Genomic DNA, 27,134 nt, shown 5'->3' with positions numbered 1-27,134 from the left:
CGCACAAACACATCACAGATTCGACAGCTCATGCATACCTCTCCTCATGACCGCAGGTGGTGACGCCGTCTGTGCATCGAGCTCCATCACAGGATGAGAGGATGGCGCGGAGGAAAGATGCTGATGCTGCTGCGTGCGGACAGAAGCTGATGCAAGAGGAGAATGATGCCGAACTCTCTCTGGAAGAGATTTTACATCTGTACAAGCAGCCCATAAACGAGGAGCAGGCATGGGCTGTGTGTTACCAGTGCTGTCGCTCTTTATCGAAGGAAAATCGCGGTTCTAGTGGCACCTCTGGTTCCGATGGCCCATCAGATGTGATGATTTATAAAGACGGAGCCGTGCGGTTACATTTCAGAGGTGACAAATCAACAGCATCCGCTTCCATTAGGCTACATACACCAACATTGGCGTTTCTATAGATAATGCATGTTAATTGTGATTGTTTTGAGTTGTCTTATGATTAGCAACCTTCTATATATAGGTATGTTTACATTTGTTCCATATTATTCTGCATCAAACATTGTGCATCACCACGTTACAGTATCAGCAGTGTTGCATGTACAGTATTTGGTTGCATGTTTTGAATTTTCCATCCTATTCTGCAATTCAAAACATGCATTAAATGTAACCTACTACAGTATATGCTGCTGTACTGCATGCACGATGAATGGGTGCACAGGCCTATGCATTATGATTTCCATATCTTGCATATATTTTGATTCTGCATCACCAAATCTGCAATATTGCACATGCTACTGTGCTATTACGGTGACAGCCGTGATTTATGATGTATTGATAGTGGAACATACTTTTATCACCAGTAGCATCACTGGACTAATTTGAAAACTGGGCATGCATGACTCTAAAATGAGTATAAAACTGCATAAATGAAGCATAAGAGAGTTGAAGATGTGAGTGGTCTCAGGTGGGCAGGTTTGGATAGTTTGCTCCCCAAAGCACAGAGGGACAAAGGTAATGTCATCCTAAATGGAAATGTGCTCGGAGGGAATGGAGTTCTTGTTGTTGCTTTGTTCTTTGTCAAAAGTGCAGGCAGTAAATCTAGAACGCTCACAGCACACAGAGCTGTTGTTTTGACTGTGAACGAGACACTGACATTTAAATAATATGTCATTGCATCAATATCAAAATTGACCGGGTGTGCGCCGTTCCAGCTGTTCCCGTCGCTGGAACACGAGGCCGGTGTGGCTCGCTCTGCCCTGCTCACCACATACCCCCATCGCCAAACTCAGGTCTTGGAGTTCTCCGGCCTGTGACCTACTTCCCCCATCACTTCTAGTGGGAGAGCATTGACGGGTCACACCGGTCTCCGGATCCGACCTGTGCGTGCCTAGGAGGGTGACAGGGCGAAAGAGAGGAGTAAGGGAGGAGGGGAGGCAGGAATAACAAAAGGGAGAGAGAAAGCAGAGAGGGGACAGAGAGGAGCTCGCCGGCCCCAGATACGGCGTCGAGTGGTTCCTCGGCCCGCTTGACGCGGGGCTCCAGCGCCACACAGTCCCTCAGCGTTGTGACCCCCAGTCAGCGGCGAGGACTCCTTGAACAGCGCATCCTTCCTCCTTCCCGGGTTTCAGCACCAGTGTAACAATTAAGGATGGCAAAGGAGGAAGCTGTTCCATTAGCTTTAAAAATAGCTGCTGCCTCCCCTATGCTCAAGAAGCCTGGCGCTGACCCATGTCTATTGGAGAATTATAGGCCTATTTCCAACCTTCCATTTGTGGCCAAGATCTTTGAGAGAGTAGTTGCTTCCCAGGAACTTCAGGAACACCTGAAGTCTTACAAACATTTTGAGCCCTTTCAGTCAGGTTTTCGCATGGAAATGGCTCTATTAAGGGTAGAAAACTACCTCCCCCACCCCTAGCAGTGGTTCTCCCGCTCCAGGCGGTCAGCAGCAAGCCCCTCCCCGTTTCAGCGGCTGGTAGGGGACTCCTCCGCCCCTGGCAGTGACCCTGGACACTCCAGGAGGTCAGTGAGGAGCCCCTTCTCCCCTCGCAGTCGGCGGCCGTTCCTCCACTTCCAGGCGCCCGGGCTCCTCCGTCCCCCGGCAGACGGCCGCGGCTGCTCCATTGGGGTGGACGGTAGTAGCGAGAACTCTACTAAGGCGTATCCCTCCTCCTTCCCGGGTTTCGGCACCAGTGTAAAGGGATTCAGACGGGCAAGGAGGAGGCGAGAACCGGCTTGACAATATAAATAATAGTTTCATGAGAAACTTAAACAAAAGACACAAACACACACACGACGGTCAGCTGACCTTAAACGATCTCTCTCTCGTCGCACCACCTTCCGCAGTCGGCCTTTATCCCTCTCGGAGGCTTGATTAGCCTGATAAGGGACCGGGTGTGTATAATCACGACCCGGCCCCGCCCTCCACCCCGCCACATTCCTCCCTCGTTCTCTCAGGCTGGGGAGCCCCCGGCATGACGTACACACCCCCACTCCCCTCTTTCCTTGGGGAGGGGCGTGCCTTCTGCCCCATCTTCCGGCAGGTCATCCCCGTCTACCTGGATGAGGTAGGGGACAAGGGGAGGGAAACTGTTAAATTTAAAAGAGAGGGAAAAGGCCAACACAGAGTGGCAGTGAGAGAGAGAGAGAGAGAGAGAGAGAGCAGCTTGTTCCTCGGCCACTCCAGAAATAAACTAGGAATCCGGGATATTTCGTGACTATATCGTTATCGGCCGATATTAGTGACTTTTTAATCTATTTTATCGTAAGGGTTAGTTCACCCAAAAATTTTAATTATGCCAGAAGTGAGTTGTTTTAGCTATACTGTAGATTTGCATTAGTCTTAAAATGGTGCGTTCGTGCGTCTATCGTCATTCCAATCGTCCCTTCATGGCAGCAAACACTCTCAGCCTCTGTTGGCATTACCTGGCATTTCCTGCATGAGCACCAGCACTTCGTCCGAACTCTCGGTCTCTCCCGTGCTATTCGTCTACGTCTCCCATACTCGATCTACCAGATTCGTGTGTTTGTGCCGCTGCTGCAGCCTCCTCCATCTCCCGGAGTTCCTGGTTGGTGTACTCCGGTACAAATAGAGCTCAATCTCCTCTTCTCTTATATTTGACATTTTTCTTTAAAAATCCTTGTTGTTGTCCTCTAATTCGTGACCGGCGTTTTGTTTTGCTCTATCCTCTGCGCTTCCGCGTTCATCACTTCACACCGTAGCTTACGCTATGCCTACGTCACACGCTCCGGCGTGCGACTCGACTCTCTCATGAACGCGCGGACGGCCGTTACCGGAAGCCAGTGATTATAGTTTATATAATTATAAATATGGATATTATTCTTACAAAAAGGCATCGCTTCACTTCAGAAGGCCTTTATTAACCCCCCTCAGCCGTATGGATTACTTCTATGATGGATGGATTACCTTTTTTGGGCTTCAAAATCTAAGGTACCATTCACTCCCATTATAAAGCTTGGAAGAGCAGGATATTTTGTAATATAACTCTGATTGTGTTTGGCTGAAAGAAGAAAGTCAAAGTGAATTCTAACCAAATTAGTTGTTAATAGATATTAAAAGTCATTGCATGAAATAGATCTATACAGTACTGTGCTGTTACTAAAGTTGCATTAGTCGTGATGCTCAAAGTTATATACTGTAAGCAGAAACTGGTGCCACAGCTGGATTTATTATAATTAGTCACTGCATATTAAACTGATCTCTATTTCAGGCCAGTCATGTGTGACCAAGCTGAGTTTGCATTCTTCTGCATGCATTAGAGATACTTTGCACACATGCCTAGAGATGAAGTTGATTCATAGAAATACATCGTTTAAAATGCATTATCATGCATTCTTTACATGCTTCAGATTCTGAATGCTAGATCTGCCTCTGATTGTCATCTTTTCTTTTCTCCACAGGTACTCGCAATCCCCCCCGATCGTCAACACAGGTGAGTGATGTATTAGCACGGCTAATCCTCAGTTGGTCTTGACGTTGGATCTGTAATATGTAAAGCTCATCTTAATGTCTCCCAAACATTTCCAAAGCACCTAGACATAATTACATGTCAACAGTAATGAGTGACTGTCCATTTCGCAAACGTCACTGACGCTGTGGTGTAGGGTTCTGGATGTTTGCTAGGGCGTTGTTAGGTGGTTGTCGCAGCGTTGCTATAGGATTTCTAATGTTCTGAGTGCTTCTGAGCATATTGCTATATGGTTGCTAGGGTGTTCTGGGTGGTTGATAGGGTGTTCTGCATGCTTGCCATATCGTTGCTGAAGTACGTTTTAACCATATGAGTTACCGGCCAAACTTGAATACGTTGGGTTTTGAGTTTGTTAGAATCACGAACTCCAAGCACTTCTATTAACGCAACATTTCAAAAAGCTTAGAAACGTTTACAAATGCCATCTGTCCATAGGAGCTTCTTAATCTAGTCAGGGCCGCTGCCAGGGGTGGAGGAGACCCCTACCAGCCGCTGAAACACTCAGCGGGGTATGAGACCGCCGACCGCGAGCGGGGAGGGGCTCCTGGGCGACCGCCTTGAGCGGGAGAACCGCTGCCAGGGGCGGGTGAGACCCCTTCTGTTTCACGAGAATGCGGCGGGGCGTTGTGTCCGCCCGGGGCCGGAAGAATGCCTCTGATCCGTCCGGGGAGGTGTGGCTGTCATCCATTAGAGGAAGTAGGAGTGGCTGAGGACCAAGCTACGCCGTATCGGAGAACCAGCGAGTAAGTATTTTCTTCCACTGCAGCTCTGTGTTGACCTTTCCCTCTTTTTTTTAAATAGCTTGTTAATCCCTCCCCTTGTCCCCTCCCTCATCCAGGTAGACGGGGATGACCTGCCGGCAGACAGGGTGTTAGGCACGCCCCTCCCCGGGGGTGTATGTCATGCCGGTGGCTCCCCGGCCTGAGAGAATAATGTGACAGGGCGAAGGGCGGGGCCGGGTCGTGATGCTGCACACATGGTCCCTAATCAGGCTAATCAAGCCTCAGAGAGGGATAAAGGCCGATTGGAGACTGCAGTGGGATAGAGAGAGAAAGATTTACAGGCAGCTGTCCAATTGGGAGTCAATAACTCCATTTGTCAAGCACTTTGATTTTCATTCATAAACGGCTATATAACACACTACATGAAAAGCCATAATAGGTGCTCTTTAACTAAGTGGACAAAAAGTGTCAGTGAGGAGCATGCTTGAGATTAAATGAGACAAAGCAAAGAAAAATCGAGGGAAATATCACAGTTTTTATTTCCAATCACGCTGTGATTTTGCCAAACTATGCAAAAAATATTATTTAATTGAATCAACGTTCAGAGTCAGCTGTAAAGCAGCTCCCTAGCAACCCCCTAAAACACCTTAGCAACTGCTTGGCAACCACTTTGCAATGCATGTGTGTGTTTTAAATCAACGTTCAAATTTAGCAGAGTCAACTGTAAAGCAGCTCCCTAGCAACCCCCTAAAATACCTTAGCAACTGCTTGGCAACCACTTTGCAATGCATGTGTGTGTTTTAAATCAACGTTCAAATTTAGCGAAGTCAACTGTAAAGCAGCTCCTTAGCAACCCCCTAAAACACCTTAGCAACTGCTTGGCAACCATTTTGCAATGCATGTGTGTGTTTTAAATCAACGTTCAAATTTAGCAGAGTCAACTGTAAAGCAGCTCCCTAGCAACCCCCTAAAACACCTGCTTGGCAGCCACTTTGCAATTCATTCACATTTAGCAGAGTTGATTGACTTACTGTTTTTGGTCATTATATTTGTTTTAATGAAACATCAATCAAAGAGTCTTCATAAGCTCAGGGCCTCTGGCTATTTATGATGCTTTGATCACAAAGCCTCTTATTAAAGAGATTGTAGGGTTAAATGAGCAGCTTTTAAACTGAAGTGGGTATTAACCAGGAATTTCATTTCTGCTGTAAATACAATGAAGAGTCTGTTTGTTCACTTCACTGCATTTTGGAAACTTGTTTTAAGGATCTGTTGACATCACAGTATTAACAAAAATGTCTTCATGAGTAGACGGACCCTTGTGTGGACAGCTGGGGCAACCCAAATCGTCTAAACAAGAGTAATGTGGGCGATATTTTGGCACGTTGCATGACATGCCCTCATCCTTAAAAACAATGAAATAAACGATACCAGGTTAATGAGAATATGACCAAGACTACATTAAAAGCAGATTACGGGTTTGGCATTGTGTTGGGTCGCCACTTGATACTCTGAAATCTGGTACTGAAGCAAAAGCAGTTGTGTTGTCAGATTTAAAAAGCAAAACCCTTTCAGCGTCGTTGCCCTAACCGGTTGTTGGAACAGGCTTCACACGGTTTCGTGGTGTCAGGTTGCAGAGAACGTTTCACCTCTTTTGGATTATATGTTCTGTTAAATGTTGTTTGAAAGGAGAGACTTGTTTTGCAACGGTTTCACAGTTTACACCATTGGAAAATATAAATGGGAAAATACTTCTGGAACCAAGTAGGTTGGATTACTTCTGTATTGTAATCTGGTACATTCTTCATTTCTTACTTAAGAAAGTAAGTCTGTCCGACAAACTTTTTTGTCCGGGAACTCTGGTGCACTTAGTCATTTTTTTCCCCAATAAAATAGATTTACTCCTCTTGTGTTGTAGGTGATCGAGTCTCTAGGCATTATGATTTATAAGGCTCTGGATTATGGCCTGAAAGAGAACGAGGAGCGTGAGCTGAGTCCTCCACTGGAGCTGCTCATTGACCTCATGACGAATGTTGTCGACACAGAGAGCGATTCCTGCCCTGATGAAGGCTACGCTGCTACTGAAGAAGAGGAGGATAATGGAGAGGAGAATCCCGCCCATCCCTGCCGCATCCGCGGCTACTGTGACATCATCAAGGTATTAGAGGCAATTGGGCCCCAAATAACACACAAATAGCTAATCACACAGTCTGTTAAGTATGCTTACTACCTACTATATACTGTATACTACCTACTATTTTCTCCCCAATTTGGAATACCCAATTTCGACTACTTAGTAGGTCCTCGTGGCGGTGCGGTTACTCAGCTCAATCCGGGTGGAGGAGGACAAGTCTCAGTCGCTTCTGAGACCGTCAATCCGTGCATTTTGTCACGTGACTCGTTGTGCATGACACCGCGGAGACTCGCAACATGTGGAGGCTCATGCTACTCTCCACGATCCACACACGACTCACCACACGCCCCATTGAGAGCGAGAACCCCTAATCACCACCACGAGGAGGTGACCCCATGTGACTCTACCCTCCCTAGCAACCGGGCCAATTTGGTTACCCCATGTGACTCTACCCTCCCTAGCAGCCGGGCCAATTTGGTTACCCCATGTGACTCTACCCTCCCTAGCAACTGGGCCAATTTGGTTACCCCATGTGACTCTACCCTCCCTAGCAACTGGGCCAATTTGGTTACCCCATGTGACTCTACCCTCCCTAGCAACTGGGCCAATTTGGTTACCCCATGTGACTCTATCCTCCCTAGCAACTGGGCCAATTTGGTTACCCCATGTGACTCTACCCTCCCTAGCAACCGGGCCAATTTGGTTACCCCATGTGACTCTACCCTCCCTAGCAACTGGGCCAATTTGGTTACCCCATGTGACTCTACCCTCCCTAGCAACTGGGCCAATTTGGTTACCCCATGTGACTCTATCCTCCCTAGCAACTGGGCCAATTTGGTTACCCCATGTGACTCTATCCTCCCTAGCAACTGGGCCAATTTGGTTACCCCATGTGACTCTATCCTCCTAGCAACTGGGCCAATTTGGTTACCCCATGTGACTCTATCCTCCCTAGCAACTGGGCCAAATTGGTTACCCCATGTGACTCTATCCTCCCTAGCAACTGGGCCAAATTGGTTACCCCATGTGACTCTATCCTCCCTAGCAACTGGGCCAAATTGGTTACCCCATATGACTCTACCCTCCCTAGCAACCAGGCCAATTTAGTTGCTTAGGATACCTGGCTGGATTTCGAATATTAATTCATCCCTAGTATGTGCTGTTAAATTTATGGCACAAAACTGGCAGATTTGGTTCCCCGAACTTTACCGTTAAACGTATGGTGATAATGTTTCAGGCATTACGTGATGCCATTAAATGGCTAGAATTACTTGCCTGGGTAGCTCAGTGGTAAAGACGCTGGCTATCACCCCTGGAGTCACGAGTTTGAATCCAGCACATGCTGAGTGATTCCAGCCAGGTCTCCTAAGCAACCAAATTGGCCCGGTTGCTAGGGAGGGTAGAGTCACATGGGGTAACCTCCTTGTGGTCGCTATAACGTGGTTCTCTCTCTCGGTGGGGAGTGTGGCGTGTTGTGCGTGGATGCCGCGTAGAGTAGCGCAATGCCTCCACACGTGCTACATCTCCGCAGTAACGCGCTCAACAAGCCATGTGATAAGATGCGCGGGTTGACATCTCGGACGCGGAGGCAACTGAGATTCGTCCTCCGCCACCCGGATTGAGGCGAGTCACTACGCGACCCGGAGGACTTAAAAGCACATTGGGATTTGGGCGTTACAAATTGGGTGACAAAGGGGAGTCGTGAGTTTGAATCCAGCACGTGCTGAGTGACTCCAGCCAGGTCTCTCCTTAGCAACCAAATTGGCCCGGTTGCTAGGGAGGGTAGAGTCACTTGGGGTAACCTCCTCGTGGTCGCTATAATGTGGTTCTCGCTCTCAGTGGTGAGATGTGCGTGGATGTCGCTGAGAATAGCGTGAAGCCTCCATATGCGCTACGTCTCCGCGGTAACGCGCTCAACAAGTCACGTGATAAGATGCGCGGATTGACGTCTCAAACGCGGAGGCAACTGAGATTCGTCCTCTGCCACCCGGATTGAGGCGAGTCACTACGCCACCATGAGGACTTCGAGCGCATCGGGAATTGGCCGTTACAAATTGGGGAGAATAGAAATTATGACACCATTTCACTCGCTTTTGGCGCCCCCCGTTGGACATTTCACTGGGAAACTGCAAAAACATCTAATGGAGCACGTAAATTAGTTTTGCAAAAATGGTCACCTAATGTTCATGAGATCATTTTCAGAAGGTAAAAGAGGTAAAAGACGTCATGCTACAAAATATTGTGAATATGCTCACGTCTAAAGGGCGTTCACTATGGAAATCTGCAATATAGCATGGCCTTTAGTGCTCAAGTATGTATTGTAACTGTACACTGCTGTAACTTTTTAGTATTCGAAACAGTATGCAGTATGGTAACTGTTTACAGTGTGCAGTAGTTAAAATCATTTTTAACATTTGAACTAACATCTGAAACTAGCCGAATAAATCGCTCCGTTCTCTGTCTGTAGCTGTGCTCCCTTCACCTGCCGACACCCGCAGACGCGCCTGCTCACTATCAGGCCGTGTGTCGTGCTCTCTACGCCGAAACCAAAGAGCTAAACACCTTCCTGAAGAAGATCAAGAGTGCCAAAGAGGTGAGAGGTCAACACATTATGTCCTCATTATGAACCAGAGAATCAATTTTCTTTCAAACCTTTCCAGATTCACCTTTAACAGGTCTCAAAATGATGCTGCTTTAACGCTTGAACTGCAGGACTTTTCCATTTGTCCGGCTTTGTTTGGGAATATCAGGCAGCTTTTCGGTACGGTAACAGGAAACCCTCATGGGAACGAGCAGAGCTTGCACAGAGAGATAAATTCGTGAAGGCAGAAAGGCTCATCTTACTTGATAAAGAGGGTGCATTTTCCCCCACAGCACACCCGTATTTAGTTCCCGCCCCTTCCTGTCAATACAATTCATACATATTTATTAAAATCATTAAGAAGATGAGATAGTCGTGTGTATCGTTGGAAAGATCTCAGTTAGTAAAACACAATGAGTAAATGTGGGTCAAACTGAAGTGAGATTTAGTGTGTGAAATTCCCACAGACACACATAAATATAATAAACAGGAGTGTGTTTTTCTCACGTTTTTCCTTATTACTTCCTGAAACATCAGTGTAACATAGAGAATGACGTCTCGTAACTTACAGCAGATGATCCCGATTCAAACGAGCCCAAACACGACAATAATATGATGATCATGAAATATTCCTCAAAGAGTGAACATGGAGCGATCATGCACAAAAGGGCGTTCAACACACATTGTGAGGGTGTGGGGTGTGTACGCGCGTGTGTACGCGCGTGTGTCAGTGAGTGTGTGTGTACGTTCGACAGTGAGTGTGTGTGTGTGTGATTGTGTGAGAGTGTGTTTGTGTGAGTGTGTGTGTTCAACAATGTGTGTTTGTGTGTATTTGTGTGTGTGTGTGTGTGTGTGTGTGTGTTCAACAGTGTGTGTTTGTGTGTGTATGTGTGATTGTGTGTGTGTGTGTTCAACAGTGTGTGTGTTCAACTGTGTGTGTGTGTGTGTGTGTGTGTGTGTGTGTGTCAGTGAGTGTGTGTGTACGATCGACAGTGAGTGTGTGTGTGTGTGTGATTGTGTGAGAGTGTGTTTGTGTGTGTGTGTGTTCAACAGTGTGTGTGTTCAACTGTGTGTGTGTGTGTGTGTGTGTGTGTGTGTGTCAGTGAGTGTGTGTGTACGTTCGACAGTGAGTGTGTGTGTGTGTGTGTGTGTTTGTGTGTATTTGTGTGTGTGTGTGTGTGTGTGTGTGTGTGTGTGTGTGTGTGTGTTCAACAGTGTGTGTTTGTGTGTGTGTGTTCAACTGTGTGTGTGTGTGTGTGTGTGTGTGAGTGTGTCAGTGAGTGTGTGTTTGTGTGTGTGAGTGTGTGTGTGTGTACGTTCAACAGTGTGTGTGAGTGTGTTTGTGTGTGAGTGTGTTTATGTGAGTGTGTGTGTTCAACAATGTGTGTGTGTGAGTGTGTGTGTGTGAGTGTGTGTGTTCAACAATGTGTGTGTGAGTGTGTGTGTTCAACAATGTGTGTGTGTGTGTGTGTGTGTGTGAGTGTGTGTGTTCAACAATGTGTGTGTGTGTGTGTGTGTGTGTGTGAGTGTGTGTGTTCAACAATGTGTGTGTGTGTGTGAGTGTGTGTGTTCAACAATGTGTGTGTGTGTGTGTGTGAGTGTGTTTATGTGAGTGTGTGTGTTCAACAATGTGTGTGTGTGAGTGTGTGTGTGTGTGTGTGTGTGTGTGTACGTTCGACAGTGTGTGTGAGTGTGTTTGTGTGAGTGTGTGTGTTCAACAATGTGTGTGTGTGTGTGTTTGTGTGTGTGTGTGTGTGTTTTTGCATCGGGACACTATTTTCAGGACAATAAAGCAAATTGTCTCCCCAAATTCTCATTACAGTAATTAAAAAAATTGAATTCTTGACACATCGAGATGAACACACCTGCGACACATCTCATATAATGACTGTAGAGAAGTCTGATTGGCTGCTGGTTTTAGAGTTGTTGTGTGTGATTCTGATCGAACAGAACCTGCGTAAGATGGAGGGCGACACCGTCGACGATTCGGGAAGGGACATAAACGAGCTGCAGAATGCTGATTGGGTAAGTGAGCTGTGTTTCAAAAGAATGGAGACATTTGATTGGCTCTCCTGTGTTTTATTCTTTCTTTCCCAATCACAGTTTTTCTGTCTGATCTGTGTATGTCAGAGGATGTTTGGTTCACGCTCATGTTCCCGCTCTGTTGTGTTTGGTCAGCCGTGGTTTTGGGTGCAGGTCATGCGAGATTTGAGGAACGGTGTGAAGCTGAAGAAGGTTCAGGAACGGCAGTTTAACCCGCTGCCTATCGAGTTCCAGCTGACGCCTTACGAGATGCTTATGGACGACATCCGCGGTAAACGCTACAGACTACGCAAAGTCACGGTGAGTTCAGAGGGTTTATGGGACCTATGAATTCATTTTGCATTCTGAAATTTTCATTTCATTTGTAAGTGCTTATAACTTTTGCAAGCAGTTTTTCTCTGTGACTTTTAATCAAGGGGATTTTAGTGGATGTATGACGTCAGTTCCTCTCAAGTTCTCACATGTCTGTGTTCAGATCTCAGATGTATTTGGTCTCTGTTTCTCAGGTGAGTGGAGATATTCCTCCCAGGTTAAAGAAGAGCGCTCATGAGATCATACTGGAGTTCATCCGGTCCAGACCGCCCCTAAACCCCGTGAGTGCACATTATTTTATACAAATTAATAAATGTACATTTTGACAACACCTGCAGTAAGAATGAATTGGGAACGCTTATCACCCGTAAATACTTCTGACTGGCCATGAAGTTGTAGTTTGCCACATTTAAAGTATATACTATATATATATATACTCTATATACAGTTTATCATTTATAATTTTCTGCAGCATTTTATTGCTGGACCGTTGTAGTGGAAAACAAAATGCAAACAGATGAAAAGAGTAAATTAAAATACAAGGAGGGAATATAAATGTGTGTGTGCGCGTGTGTGCGTAAGTGTGTTTGCGTGTGCATGCGTGCGTGTGAGTGTGCGTGAGGTGTGTGTGTGTGCGTGCGTGTGTGTGTGCGCGCGCGCGCGCGTGAGGTGTGTGTGCGTGAGTGTGTGCGCGTGCGTGCGTGCGTGTGTGTGTGTGCGTGAGTGTGTTTTGGCTTTAGTACAATGACAATATAAAAGCCAACTATTTAATTTTGCAAACCAGAAGTTTTTATTTTTTTATTTCTTATTTTATCCCCTTTTCTCCCAATTTGGAATGCCCAATTACCACTACTTAGTAGGTGCTTGTGTTGGCGCAGTTACTCACCTCAATGGTAAATGGTCTGCACTTATATAACGCTTTTTTAACCTTTGCTGTTTTCAAAGCGCTTTACACGCCGTCTCATTCACACACACACTCACACACCAATGATGGCAGAGCTGCTATGCAAGGTGCTAGCCTGCCATTGGGAGCAACTTGGGGTTCAGTGTCTTGCCCAAGGACACTTCGGCATGTGGAGTCATGTGGGCCGGGAATTGAACCACAAACCCTGCGATTAGCAGCCAACCCGCTCTACCACCTGAGCCACACCTGCCCCGTGTGTGTGTGTGTGTGTGTGTGTGTGTGTGTGTGTGTGTGTGTGTGTGTGTGTGTGTGTGTGTGTGTGTGTGTGTGTGTGTGTGTGTGTGTGTGTGTGTGTGTGTGTGTGTGTGTGTGTGTGTGTGTGTGTCAATCCGGGTGGCGGAGGAAGAGTCTCAGTTGCCTCCGCTTCTGAGACGGTCAATCCGCGCATCTGATCACATGACTCATTGTGCATGACACCGCGGAGACTCGCAGCATGTGGAGGCTCATGCTACTCTCCACGATGCACACACAACTCACCACACGCCCCATTGAGAGAACCACTAATCACCACCACGAGGAGGTTACCCCATGTGACTCTACCCTCCCTAGCAACCGGGCCAATTTGGTTGCTTAGGAGACCTGGCTGGAGTCACTCAGCACGCCCTGGATTCAAACTCGCGACTCCAGGGGTGGTAGTCAGCGTCAATACTCGATGAGATACCCAGGCCCTCAACCAGATGTCTTTTCAAAGGGATCATCAAATTGGGGGTATTTGCCATTTGAAAAGTTTTCAAATGTTTTTGTTTCAGTGCTTTAACGGTCAGACATGTACCAGGATTTTGGACAAGATTGAAAATGTATTCAACTAAATGATTTAATTGAAGTAGCCGGGCATAGTCGGGCAACAAACTGTGCTGTTTTATATGTTTCGAGGGCAAAAATCCCTTTTAATTGCCCCTTAAATATACAGAATCATGGTTATTTTTCAGAAAGGTTTGCTCTGTAGATGAAAAACAAGCAAAAGATCTCATGAACTCGAGATCAGGATCTCATAGAGACTTGGTCGTGTTCTCTTCATGTAGCTTGGACCAGTTGGAAACCACTTAGCAACACCCTGGAAACCACCCTGACATTGCATAAGTATAAAAAAGTATCACATTTGGACTCTTTGTGTACGCGTGGTTTCAGGTAGCTGCACGCAAGCTTAAGCCGCAGGCCGAACGTCCTCCCTGCCTTCATGAACGCATACTGGAGGAAATCAAGTCAGAGAGGAAGTTGAGACCTGTATCGCCTGATCAGATCCGGAGGAGTCGATTCGGTGAGATTTTAACACATGCACACCAAAGCATACATAACATTTAGAGGCTTACATTACATGCACTTTATTCAAGTAAACGGTCGTTGAAGCCGAACATGCGAACGGCTTTTCATGTTGACTTACAGGCCAAACAAATTTTCATCGTATGCTCACCCTCATGTTGTTGAAACATGAACACAAAACGACTTCTCTTTCGAACATTTGTTCTGTATCTCACTAAGGGAAGGCCTCAGGCGTGACCGATTGAGGAAGCACCAATCAGCAACGTCTGTCAGCGTGACCGACCAATAGCTGTAGCGATCAGGGAGTCCCGCCTCCCTTGTATATAGACCGTTGCAGCTCGCTGCTGCGCTATTCTTACTCTCTTGCCCCGTGAAGTTTGTGGAAGCTGCACTCATCAGACGCATTATCGGATTTATTGCTCAACGGTTTTCAGGCGAAGCCGCAAGGTACCGATAGAGTGGGTGTATTATTCTCGAGAGTGTAAAACGACCACGTCTCGTGAATTATAGATCTACGCATCTACAAGCGCTTATTTTCAAAACCAAAGAAAGGAGGCTTCGGGTTGCGGGGTAAGAAAGACCCGTGCCTCTCCTCTCAGTCCAAGGAGCCACAAGAGCCCTACAGCTGGGGTGACATGATGGATAGGATGTCCCCCAAACCCCCCCCCACCCCCCATCTGTGGAGGTGACCCCCTTGTGCGGGCAACTGGGGAGGTTGAGAGCGATGAAGAGTTGTCCCCTGTCTCCTCGAAAACGACGATGAGGAGTAGGATGACACCATCCTCCCACCAAATTCATCTCGGCCCGCCAACCAGTTTAGTGGAGGACCACCTTCCCCCACCTCAGTGGAGTTGGGTCTTATGGAAGATTGCTGTAGATCTGCTGCAAAACTTTCTATAGACTTTATGGAGTGGTGGTGGCGTAGTGGGCTAAAGCACATAACTGGTAATCAGAAGGTTGCTGGTTCGATCCCCACAGCCACCACCATTGTGTCCTTGAGCAAGGCACTTAACTCCAGGTTGCTCCGGGGGGGATTGTCCCTGTAATAAGGGCTCTGTAAGTCGCTTTGGATAAAAGCATCTGCCAAATGCACAAATGTAAATGTATAAATGTGTTTGAACGATTCTTCGGGATTTGTTAGATAAGGGTAGAGCCTTTTCTATTTCGGCTTATCATGTGGGGCTCGACTCCGGAACGATGGGTCAGCACCCACTGATATGTCGGTTTATGAGAGGTGGGCGACGGTTAGACCCGCTGGTCCCGTCTTGGGATTTTTCAGTGGTTTTAGACTCGCTTTCACAGCCTCCTTTTGAACCATTAGAGTGTGTCAACTTAAAGATTCTTTCTCTTAAGACGGCTTTACTGTTGGCGCTCACAACAGCAAAATGAGTGAGTGAGCTGCATGCTTTGTAAGTACATTCCTCAGGTATGCAGTTTGCATCTGGTGGGTTAAGGGTAACACCAGGCATTTGTTCCTAAAGTGAGTGATTCAACAGGGGCTGTTGATTTGGTAGCTTTTCATCCGCCCCCTTTTTCCTCACCAGATTAAGAGCGGCTGCACCGTTTTTGCCCAGTTCATGTGTTGGATAATTATGTACAAAAGACGAGAGCACAAAGGTGGAGTAATCGGCTCTTTGTTTTGTGAACGGACACTCATTAGGGTAAACCTATGTCGGTTCTCCGATACGCCTCAGCTTGGTCCTCGGCCACTCCTCCAACCTCCAATGGATGACAGCCGCGCCTCACCGGGCGGATCGGAGGCAGACTTCCGGCCCCTGACGGACGTAACGTCCCGCCGCATTCTCGAGAAACAGAAGGGGTCTCCCCGCCCCTGGCAGCGGTTCTCCCGCTCCAGGCCGTCGGCCGGGAGCCCCTCCCCGCTCGCGGTCGGCGGTCATCACAACCCCGCATTTAGCGGCTGGTAGGGGTCTCAATATGAATTATATTTTAATAATAAACTTAAACTTAAAAAGACAAACACACTAAGGAGTCGAACAGCTGTCCGTAAATCTCTCTCTCTGTCCCACTGCAGTCTCAAGTCGGCCTTTATCCCATGCTTGATTAGCCTGATGCTAATTTGTATAACAACATTAGTGGAGCTACGCTTATGTTGGCTGCCTTTTTATTATCTTGTAGATCATATCTGCAATGAGGGAGGTGTTTATATCCCTTAGTGAGATACCAAACGAATGTTTGAAAGAGAACGTTAGGTTCAGAAGTGAGGTATCTCACCTCACCACCCTCCTTGCAGACTGGCACGGTGAAGAGATATGGCGAGAATGGCGCAGCAGTGAGCTGCAGCAGTCTATATATAAGGGAGGCGGGACTCCCTGATCGCTACGCCGATTGGTCTGTCGCCCTGACCAATGTTGTTAATTGGTGCTATCTCGGCGTACCTCACTTCTGTTATCAGAGAACCGGCGTTACGAAAGTAACCTAACTTTAGGTTAAGTTAAGCAGGATGTCCAGGACATAACATTTAAAAAAAATCTACATTTTCAATCAATATGAGGGTGTCTAGATGACTCAACTGTTATTTTTGTGTGAGCTAATCCATTGCATTCAGTATCTAATACAAGAAATACTGAATTCACTTTTTCTGGTGTTGTTTTGAATGCTAAAGATCGAAATACTTGCCTGCTTAACCCCCTGCTTATTTCTTGCAGTAATGCGACCTCTTAGCATGTCTCAGAGTTTTGATTCATCAGGTAAACGCTGTCTGTGATCTGATGCTTCAGTGTTGTCTGTGATCATCAAAACGTTCTGTACAGCGGCTCATCTCATCTCATTTCATTTAAACACATTACAGTTGGTCGCAGTTCATTTGAAGGTCCTGCTTCGTTTCGTTTAATGCTAAATTTGGTATTTATGACATTCACAACCAATGGCGGCAGAGCTGCCATGTAAGGTGCTAGCCTGCCATTGGGAGGAACTTGGGGTTCAGTGTCTTGCCCAAGGACACTTCGGCATGTTGAGTCATGTGGGCTGGGAATCGAACCACCAACCCTGTGATTAGTGGCCAACCGGCTCTACCACATGAGCAACAGCCACCCCAACTAAAAGGTTACCTTGTATGCGACCAATTGCAATGTATTTTAATGGGCCTTTGTCCATGGACCATGTATATGCCCTTACTAAACTTAAAGAAACCATGGTACTTTTGGCACTTGTTTTTAATGTATATTGTTGCCTCTCAAATGAAATGTGACCAATTCAAAATCCATTTTGATAGACTGTGTTCTTTAGAACCAGCAGAACCTTAAAGATAAAGTACCCGAGAAAAAATAAATCTTTATCTGTCATGCTCATTCACAGCTTTCGTCTGCGGAGTTGTATATATGGTGAAGATTTATGTGCTTGTGTTTGTCTGTGAGCAGCGTGCAGGGCTGGACTGGTAATGTAGCATACCGGGCATTTTCCTGGTGGGTCGATCAGGGGCGGACTGGCCATCGGCAGGACCGAAATGGGCCGAATGGGCAGTGATAAGCTAAAATGAGTCGGCGCATTATACAGAACGGACCACGAAACGGCACCACGATATGCAGAAAAGGCCTGCAAATACATCTTTTGGCTCAACCCCTCCCCCCAGTTGCTATTTAAAATCCCAGGCCGATTTCTCTCAGCTAATGCTGTTAGTTACACAGGGGACAGGATTTTATTTTATAATTCGTTTTTCATCATTTTTACCACAGTTGATTATTTGTATGAATGTCTGAATTCCATGTATTTCATCAATAAATAAGATATCGTCAAATTGCATGTATTATATTACATGCCTATGTTTTATTACATGTTTGATGTTTACATGCATAATTGGTATTATTTACAAGAGTTTACATTGAGAGCTAAAACGGTACTGTCTCTTTAAGACTGCTGGCATCAGTTCAGCCAGTGAGCGCGTGTGGCTTCTTTAACGCATCCGTTCTGTGTGCGGTTAGAATTAATGTTTCTGTTTTGTTGTTTTTTATCAAATAATGACCATAAAAACAGAAAGGATATTAAAAGAGACATAATTCAGTGATAAATGGATTGCATGGATCTCGTATTTGGACTCCCGTTACACAGAACTTCAAACCAAACGGGCACACGTTAGCATATTCTAAAAAAACTGTGTGCTCGTTATATACTTTCTATCCAGACTCGGCTCGCACGACCTATTTTTATAGTACAGTTGTATTCAAAGGAGCTTATTGACCATAGTAACCGTAATATCGGCCATAATACTGTAGTTACTGCAGTCATTGTTACTCCATTAATGCCAAGGATGGATTTTCAAAATAAAAGTCTTAATTTAATGACTCTAGAAATGCTAAGTGGTGTTGTCAACTAAAAAGTACACCTTGTATCAGGGGTGGACTAGGAAGATAAATCGGCCCAAAAGTTGTTGGGGGGTGGGTGGGTGTCACTCTAATACCGCGCGGCCCCATTCGGCATATCGCAGCCGCGCTTTGCCGCCCTCTACAGCCAGTTCCGGCACAAGTCCTGGTTCTCCCTATGGCAAGTCTGCCCCTGCTTATAATACATGTGTGGCAGGGTGGAGGGCGGGGCCGGGTCGTGATCATACAGTCCCGGTCCCGTATTAGGCTAATCAAGCCTCTGAGGTTTAAAGGTCGACTGCAGGGGATCGTGCGGGAGAGAGAGATCGTTAGCGGACATGTCCGTCATGTGTGTGTTCGTGTCTTCTTTTAAGTTTATCATTAAAACTATTATTTATATTGAAAAGCCGGTTCTCGCCAGTTCTCCGATACGCCGCAGCTTGTTCCTCGGCCACTCCTCCACCCTCTATCGGACGACAGCCGCGCCTCTCCGGGCGGATCAGAGGCAGTCCTCCAGCCCCTGGCGGACAGAACGCCCCGGCACGTTCTCGGGGAACAGAAGGGGTCTCCCTCGCCCCTGGCAGCGGTTCTCCAGCTCCAGGCGGTCGCCAGTGAGCCCCTCCCTGCTCGTGGTCGGCGGTCTTAAACCCTGCTGTGTTTCAGCGGCCGGTAGGCGACTCCTTCGCCCCTGGCATCGGCCCTGACCGCTCCAGGCAGTCGGCTAGGAGCCCCTTCTCCCCTCACGGTTGCCGGACATCGTCTTCTTCCAGGCGGCTGGGCTCCTCGTCCCGCGGCAGATGGCCGCGGCTGCTCCGTTGGGGTGGACGGTAGTGGCGAGAACTCAAATAAGCCGTATCCCTCCTCCTTCCCGGGCTTCGGCACCAGTGTAAAGGGATTCAATGGAAAGGAGGAGGCGAGAACCGGCTTGACGATATAAATAATAGTTTTAATGATAAACTTAAAAGAAGACACGAACACACACATGACGGACATGTCCGCTAACGATCTCTCTCTCCCGCACGATCCTCTGCAGTCGACCTTTAAACCTCAGAGGCTTGATTAGCCTAATACGGGACCGGGACTGTATGATCACGACCCGGCCCCGCCCTCCGCCCTGCCACAACATGTGATTGGATGTGTCTTTATCACTACTGACAAGCTAAAAAGTACTTTTTTTAATTGTACAATTATATAAAAAAAAATAACACAATTAATTGTAATCCTAAAACATGTTAACCGAAGATGCGTTGAGAGTCGTGCACTCCATTCTCTTTATTTGTCTTTACTCTTCATGCAACTGTTGTCGATAGATGTGTCGTGTTCTGACCGGGCGAGGAATGTCTCCGGCACGCTGTCGTTGGCCAACGGCGTGTCGCTTCAGCAGAACAGCTCGGGCGGCTTTCAGAGGAAGCGGCTTCAAGCGCCAACGCTGGCTGAACTCACCAGCTCAGATTCAGATGTGAGGATTTGTACGCATGTTGTATGCATATAAATTGTTTTGCAGTCCAGCTATTTTCAGTAATGTGTTGTCTGGTTTAGGATGAGACCATAGGTCTAAGGTCAGCCAGCTGTTCCAGCCTCTCTACATCGATGGTGGACGACACATCAGCAGAATCTGTCTTGGGGAAAAAGAGTGAGTCAGCTTGACATTTGTCAGTCAGTTATATAGTATACTCGTCCCTCCTTAAGTTGCATCATATGTGAGATGAGTCTCTCTGTCATCATGTTTGTGTTTACTATATTTAACTTATTATTCTCTCTCTCTTTCTCTCAGCTCCGCCCATGTTCCTGCCCATCTCGTCCACCCCGCAGCCAGAACGCCGTCAGCCCTCCCAGCGGCGGCACTCCATAGAGAAGGAAATGCCCACTAGTGTGCGCCAGTTCCTGCCTCCCTCCAAAAAAAGCTCCAAATCTTTAGTAAGTGTGACATGGCCGGGCTGTGAGTGTGCGCGCCTGATGCTGAGCGATTGTAAATTAAACACGTCACGTGACCTCCGCGTGTGTGTCTGTGTGTGTGTGTTTGAGCTCTGTGTTTGTGTGTGTGTGTGTGTGTGTGTGTGTGTGTGTGTGTGTGTGTGTGTGTTTGTGCTTTGTGTGTGTGTCTGTGTGTGTGTGTTTGAGCTCTGTGTGTGTGTGTGTGTGTGTGTGTGTGTGTGTGTGTGTGTTTGTCTGTGTGTGTGTGTGTGTGTGTGTGTTTGTGCTCGGTGTGTGTGTTTTTGAGGTGTGTGTTTGTGTGTTTGAGGTGTGTGTTTGTTTGTGTGTGTTTGAGCTCTGTGTGTGTGCGTTTGTGCTTTGTGTGTGTGTGTGTGTGTTTGTGCTCTGTGTGTGTGTGTTTGTGCTCTGTGTGTGTGTGTGTGTTTGTGCTTTGTGTGTGTGTTTGGGCTCTGTGTGTGTGTGTCTGTGTGTGTGTGTCTGTGTGTGTGTGTCTGTGTGTGTGTGTCTGTGTGTGTGTGTGTGTGTGTGTGTGTGTGTGTGCTGTGTGTGTGTGTGTGTGTTTGTGCTCTGTGTGTGTGTGTGTGTGTGCTGTGTGTGTGTGTGTGTGTGTGTGTGCGTGCGTGTGTTTGTGCTTTGTGTGTGTGTGTTTGGGCTCTGTGTGTGTGTGTTTGAGCTCTGTGTGTGTGTGTGTGTGTGTGTGTGTTTGTGCTCTGTGTGTGTGTGTGTGTGTGTGTGTGTGTGTGTGTGTTTGTGTTTGAGCTCTGTGTGTGTGTGTGTGTGTGTGTGTGTGTGTGTGTGTGTGTGTGTGTGTGTGTGTGTGTGTGAGAGTACATGAGTAAGTATGGTTTGTGAGGCCGTGTTGATCTTATATAGATTTTGATATATAGAAATGTTGTATTATAATGCACATACTGAACATTCGAGAGAATTGTCCCTGCATTATTTAATAATTATTTACCTAAACGGTCTTAATAATTGAACGTATGCTTGAATAAATCTTCCAATTCTGTCAAATAATGTCTGCGAATTGTTTGGAGAAAACAGTTGTTGTTTAACAGTCAACAGTGTTGGACAGAAAAATGACATCGTCAGAAAGTTTCCTTTGTACCGTAGTGTGTAAATCTCAATGTGCAGTGTGTTCTGAGACTCCTGAAGCCGTAGGATAGTTTGTGTGAGGAACAGATGCAAGTCTGTAACATATGTGTGTGTCGTGACAGGAGGAATTTTGCTACCCCGTCGAGTGTCTGTCTCTGACAGTCGAGGAAATCATGCACATTCGGCAGGTTTTGGTCAAGGCAGAACTGGAGAAATTTCAGCAGCATAAAGACATCTACAACGCTCTGAAGAAGGGGAAGGTATAAACCTCTAATGCACCGGTCATGCATGTGACATGCTTAATATATTTCATTTCTAAATCCTGATTTACTGTCTCATGTTTCACAGCTGTGCTTCTGCTGTCGAACCAAATGTTTTTCCTTCTTCACGTGGTCGTACACCTGTCAGTTCTGTAAAAGGTAATAAACAGCCATGCAACTTTATTTCTCAGTACTGACTAGAGCTAAAGGGGAAATTAATGTATAATATCCACAAATATATAAATAAATAAATCCACATATTTATGCATTTCATTTATTTGTAAATCTCTTTGCAAATTGTATAAGTTATATATGCTTTTATGCACGTATGTGTGGATTTATTTAATTATTTATCATTTTTGCACGTTTCGTCCTCCATATTCTATAGACTACTTTCACAATATTTTATAGTCTGTTTCATTTCTGTGAATCAATTCAAACTGTCCGTTTCAATCAATCAAATGTTCTTGGAAGTCTCTAGAGGTAGTCCGATATACCGGTTTTTACCGATTAATCGGTGCCGATAGTTGCTTTTAGAACTATCGTTATCGGACGATAGTTGCCGATAGTTGCTTTTAGAACTATCGTTATCGGACGATAGTTGACGATAGTTGCTTTTAGAACTATCGTTATCGGACGATAGTTGACGATAGTTGCTTTTAGAACTATCGTTATCGGACGATAGTTGACGATAGTTGCTTTTAGAACTGTCGTTATCGGACGATAGTTGACGATAGTTGCTTTTAGAACTATCGTTATCGGACGATAGTTGACGATAGTTGCTTTTAGAACTATCGTTATCGGACGATAGTTGACGATAGTTGCTTTTAGAACTATCGTTATCGTCCGATAGTTGACGATAGTTGCTTTTAGAACTATCGTTATCGTCCGATAGTTGACGATAGTTGCTTTTAGAACTATCGTTATCGGACGATAGTTGCCGATAGTTGCTTTTAGAACTATCGTTATCGGACGATAGTTGACGATAGTTGCTTTTAGAACTATCGTTATCGGACGATAGTTGACGATAGTTGCTTTTAGAACTATCGTTATCGGACGATAGTTGACGATGGTTGCTTTTAGAACTATCGTTATCGGACGATAGTTGACGATGGTTGCTTTTAGAACTATCGTTATCGGACGATAGTTGACGATAGTTGCTTTTAGAACTATCGTTATCGGACGATAGTTGCCGATAGTTGCTTTTAGAACTATCGTTATTGGCAAAAATCTATGCCGATAGTTGCCGATAGGTTTTTTTTTTTTCATCATTTTTTTTATTTCAAAATAAGAGTCCCCCACTGTGTTTTGGGCTTGTTTATACTTTAAAGTCCTGCGTTATACACCAAATCTTCATTTTTGGTTGAACAAGAAACTGCATCTGGGATTTATTCATTTAGGACTCTTTGTCAGTGCCCATCATAATAAGGAAATATTGTGACAAACTATATATCAATTTTAAAAACAATCAGCTGATTAATCGGTTATCTGCCTTTCCCACCACCTTAGTCATTGGCAGGGCTGGATTGGGAAGAGAAATCGGCCCGGGATTTTACATAGCAACTGGCCCAAACGTTGAAGTTTTGAATCAATGACTTTTCCTCTGATTGAAAGAAAATTGGCATTTTAAGTCAGTATAAGTAATGAGCAAATACATAAATATTAATATATGGTTATGCACATGTTTAGCTGTATCGCTCAGCCTCATTACTGACTGTAATAGACATCGAAGCAGGTCATATTGGTGCCATCATTTCTCTCTTTCTTGATTTTGCAGGCCCGTGTGTTCACAATGCTGTCAAAAAGTAAGTCATCATCTACACGTACCGTCTGTTCACTTCATAACAAAACATTTCACAGTATTTATGGCAAACACAGCTAATCATATCTCCATTTCCACAGTCACAATAGGCCAGTAAATCACAGAGAGTCCGTCTCATTCGGTTCTCTTTTCAAGTTCATTGTGTTCTGTTGATGGAAACTAATTCCAGTCCTTGTTGATTCAGATGCGTCTGCCATCGAAGCCCTACGCCAGTCTACCCATTTACTCACTGGGCCCATCTACTTCATCTCTAACATGGGATACAGCGGCCCAAAAACCAGAGAAGCCCAGCATGAACCATCATCACCCCAGCCTGCATAGAACCATCTCCAGGTAGCCCAGAGCAGCGGCTTTAAATGCTGTTCTACCTAAGCAATGGGCTACTCAATGTTATTAAATGCGGCAGGGCCGATCAACCCATTAGGTGACATAGGCGAGCGCATAGGGCGGCATCGCTTCGGGGGCGCCGACCTACTGAGCCAATTTAAGCATGTGTCCAATCTGTGTTGAACAATATGCGCACTGTGCATGAAAGTGCTTAAAAGTACCAAGCCAATGCCATGTTAATGGGACATGTTCCTTAGAGTAGCCTACCATATATATATACCATGATAGGTATATAGGTATACCATGAAGGTTTTACCATATTGTACCATCACTCTACCATGATAACATCACAGCAGGCTTTTGAGAAAGGTAACTTTGAACGGTGCTTTAATACGGACCATTCCTTCCGTGTAATGTGTGTCCATCAGAGTTGAAATCCAGCACTCCACTTTCATTGAATAATGTGTCTTTTAATATCCTCTCATTTCTTTAGTCAGATAAGAAAAGTTAAAAAACAAGCATGACTTCTTTCTCGTTAATAAATGAACCGCAACACCCATGCGAGTCTGTGAGATGCGCGTTAAACTCTTAAAGTGACAGTACCTTTATAGCGCTTGTTATACAAATGTCTGAATGTATCCCACTACTATTTGAAGGCTTATTTGTTTTATCTTTTCTTATAGTGAATGGTATATTAGAAACTCTTATTATTTAAACTTTAAGCATTTATATTGTGTATTAAACAGCTTGACTCTATGCAGTAAATTGCTTTATTTTATTTTAGATAGGGGAAATAAAGTCTTTTAAGTCGCTGAACATATTAACATGTTTTTATTGATTTTCCTGTCTATTTTAAGATTATCGAAGCATTCGCAGCAGTCGTCCTCATCGCAGGAGGAGATGGAGTTTCCGAAAGAGCTGACGGAAGACTGGAACGCCATGGAGGTTTGCGTCGACTGCAAGAAATTCATCTCTGACATCAACGCGTCCAGCAAGCACAGTCTCTCTCTGGCCAACAAACGCGCTCACTTTAAACGCAAGACTCAGTCCTTCATTGTGTCTTCTGAGAACGGTGCAGAATACCGGCCGTCGGAGCGAACGATCCATGAAGTTTAGACATGCGGACCAGAGGTCGGATGTATAGATCTGTCTGTGAACAGAGTTGTACAGAGCCAATAAACTCCTTCAGCGTGTTGAAGTTCTTCCATGCAAACAAAAACATGGTCAGTTTTCGACTGTATTTTGTGCTATAACTAATGTACAGTGTGACTTTCTCTGGACCTGCTGTCACACAGAAAGTCACTTTTGCATTTTTTAAGTCAACATGTAAACCGTTTTACGTGCTGTAACTTCCTGGATAGTTCGTACTCACAAGGTCAGAGATCAAAATCCTCAAGTTAAACTAAATTACTACCACTAAATGTTTGTTTCCGCCATGATTCATAAATCGGCACATCCACGACTCGGAAAGTCGGGGCGCTAAGAACTTTACTACTTAATGGTGGCATTCATGTGCGCTCAAGTCGTAAATCGTGATCATTCTGACACGATTTGAATGGACCTGTGACGATGAGGAGGGCGGGGCTGGGCCGTGAGTACACAGGGCCGGCCCCCAATCAGGCTAATCAGCCGAGGAGAGGGATAAGGCCGAGCCGGATGCGGCAGTTTGGGAGAGAGAGAGCCACACCCAGCTGCCGTGTGTGTGTGTGTGTGTGTGTCATTAAATATTACTTTGACTGTTCAGCCAGTTCCCGCCTCCTTGCCCATTTAAACCCTGTTACATTGGTGCCTAAACCAGGGAAAGACCATACGCCAAAGGAGCAGCCACGGCCGTCCACCGGGGGTCGCTTTTGGCCATCTGGCTGTGGAGGAACGGCCGCTGTCTGCGAGGGGAGGAGGGGCTCGTTGCCGGCCGCCAGGGGCAGAGGGGCTTGCTACCATCTGCCAGAACACGGAGGGGCGTTCCATCCGCTAGGGGTCGAAGGACTCGCTCCGGTCCACCCAGGGAGGAGCGGCTGTTGTCCGCCAGAGGGTGGAGGAGTGGTTGAGGACCGGGCGACGGCATGTCGGGAACAGGCGAGCAATATTTTTTCTCTCGCACTCTCACTGTCACTCAGACTCGCCATTTCCCTCTCCACCTTTCCCTCCCCTTGTCTCCCTCCAAGGTCTCGAAGGGCAGGGAAGGAGGGAGGAGTGTGACGAGGAGGAGTGCGGGGCCGGGCCGTGAGTGCACAGGGTCGGCCCTCAATCAGCCGAGTAGAGGGATAAGGCCGAGCCGGATGTGGCAGTTCAGGAGAGAGAGAGCCAAACGCAGCTGCCATGTGTTTCCGTCTCCTCCTTGGCCATTTAAACCCTGTTACAGGCCCATTATTTCCAAGTACCACAAACACAATAGGGCGGGACTTGATTTTATTCCTCTGGAGTTGATTGGACGGTAAAACATAAATGTTGGCATTTTAAACCCCCCGCCCCTCCATCTCTGCTGCATGTTAACAAAGGTTAAGAACATTATTACCTTTTGATTTTAATTTGCAGTATCATTCAAATAAGACCAGGAACTTAGGTCCATTTTGATTTCATGATTTCATGTTGACTTTAAATGTGAATGCTTGTTTGATGGCACCCCTGAGAGTCATTCTGTGGGTCTGATTTTGGGTCATTCATATGGACAGAGAGTCTGTGCATTTAAACTGAATTTTATTCATTTATTGACGGGTATGAAAAGGTTAGCGCAAGTTTATAACCATTCAAATTTGCATTTATTTTTTAGTAATTATGTTGGTTTCATTTTTGCATATCAATGCTTTTTAAGTGAGGTGATATGTGCAGCTTTTCAATTCATATTTCAAATAGTTTATATGATGATGATGATGATGATGATGATGATGATCGTGAGCCTTGGTACCAAAATCTCATTCCAAAGTTGTGAAGCGTTCGGATGAGGTAATGCATTATTGTCTGTGGGTCAAATGTCATTGTGATTTTTTTTTTTTACACATTATCCCTTTAGATGTTATTTAAATATGGTCTAAATGCATCAATCACACACAACACAAACTTTGTTTAAAAGCTGAGGTTGCATGCACCAAACATACATCAACTGAGCTGTTTTTTTTTATATATATATATATTTTTTTTTATTTATCTGGGGATTGCATAATAGTTTGCATTATATGTTTATAACTGATATCCAGCGTCTCACTTTAAAAAAAAAAAATACATTATTATTATTTTTTTATATATAGTTTTTTTGTCATTATACTGTTGTGGTAAAACAAAGTGTTTCAGAAAGTGCACCTGAAAATAAATATTTTGGCCTATTTTTAAGATTTACGCGTTTCAGTTTCATAACAAAATTCTATAAAATTTAATTAATGCGTAACAAAATTAAGTTATTGAAACTTAAAATATTT

The 27,134-nt window shown here is 45.5% G+C and overlaps 1 protein-coding gene across 1 annotated transcript; it reads left to right on the top strand.

Annotated features, from left to right (window-relative positions):
* spire1b (spire-type actin nucleation factor 1b) lies at window positions 1-27,134 on the top strand. The gene is made up of 17 exons (XM_052147647.1): window positions 1-360; window positions 3,883-3,914; window positions 6,591-6,830; window positions 9,274-9,399; window positions 11,338-11,412; window positions 11,566-11,730; window positions 11,937-12,023; window positions 13,835-13,964; window positions 16,633-16,674; window positions 19,593-19,741; window positions 19,822-19,915; window positions 20,057-20,199; window positions 21,435-21,572; window positions 21,661-21,731; window positions 23,350-23,377; window positions 23,579-23,727; window positions 24,579-27,134. The coding sequence occupies exons 1-17, from the start codon at window positions 102-104 to the stop codon at window positions 24,835-24,837; spliced, it is 2,187 nt and encodes a 728-aa protein (XP_052003607.1). The 5' UTR covers window positions 1-101; the 3' UTR covers window positions 24,838-27,134.

This window comes from Xyrauchen texanus, chromosome 17, assembly GCF_025860055.1.
Source record: "Xyrauchen texanus isolate HMW12.3.18 chromosome 17, RBS_HiC_50CHRs, whole genome shotgun sequence".
Taxonomy (NCBI): domain Eukaryota; kingdom Metazoa; phylum Chordata; class Actinopteri; order Cypriniformes; family Catostomidae; genus Xyrauchen; species Xyrauchen texanus.
Note: the sequence above shows the minus strand (reverse complement) of the source record. Positions and strands in the feature narration are given on the sequence as shown.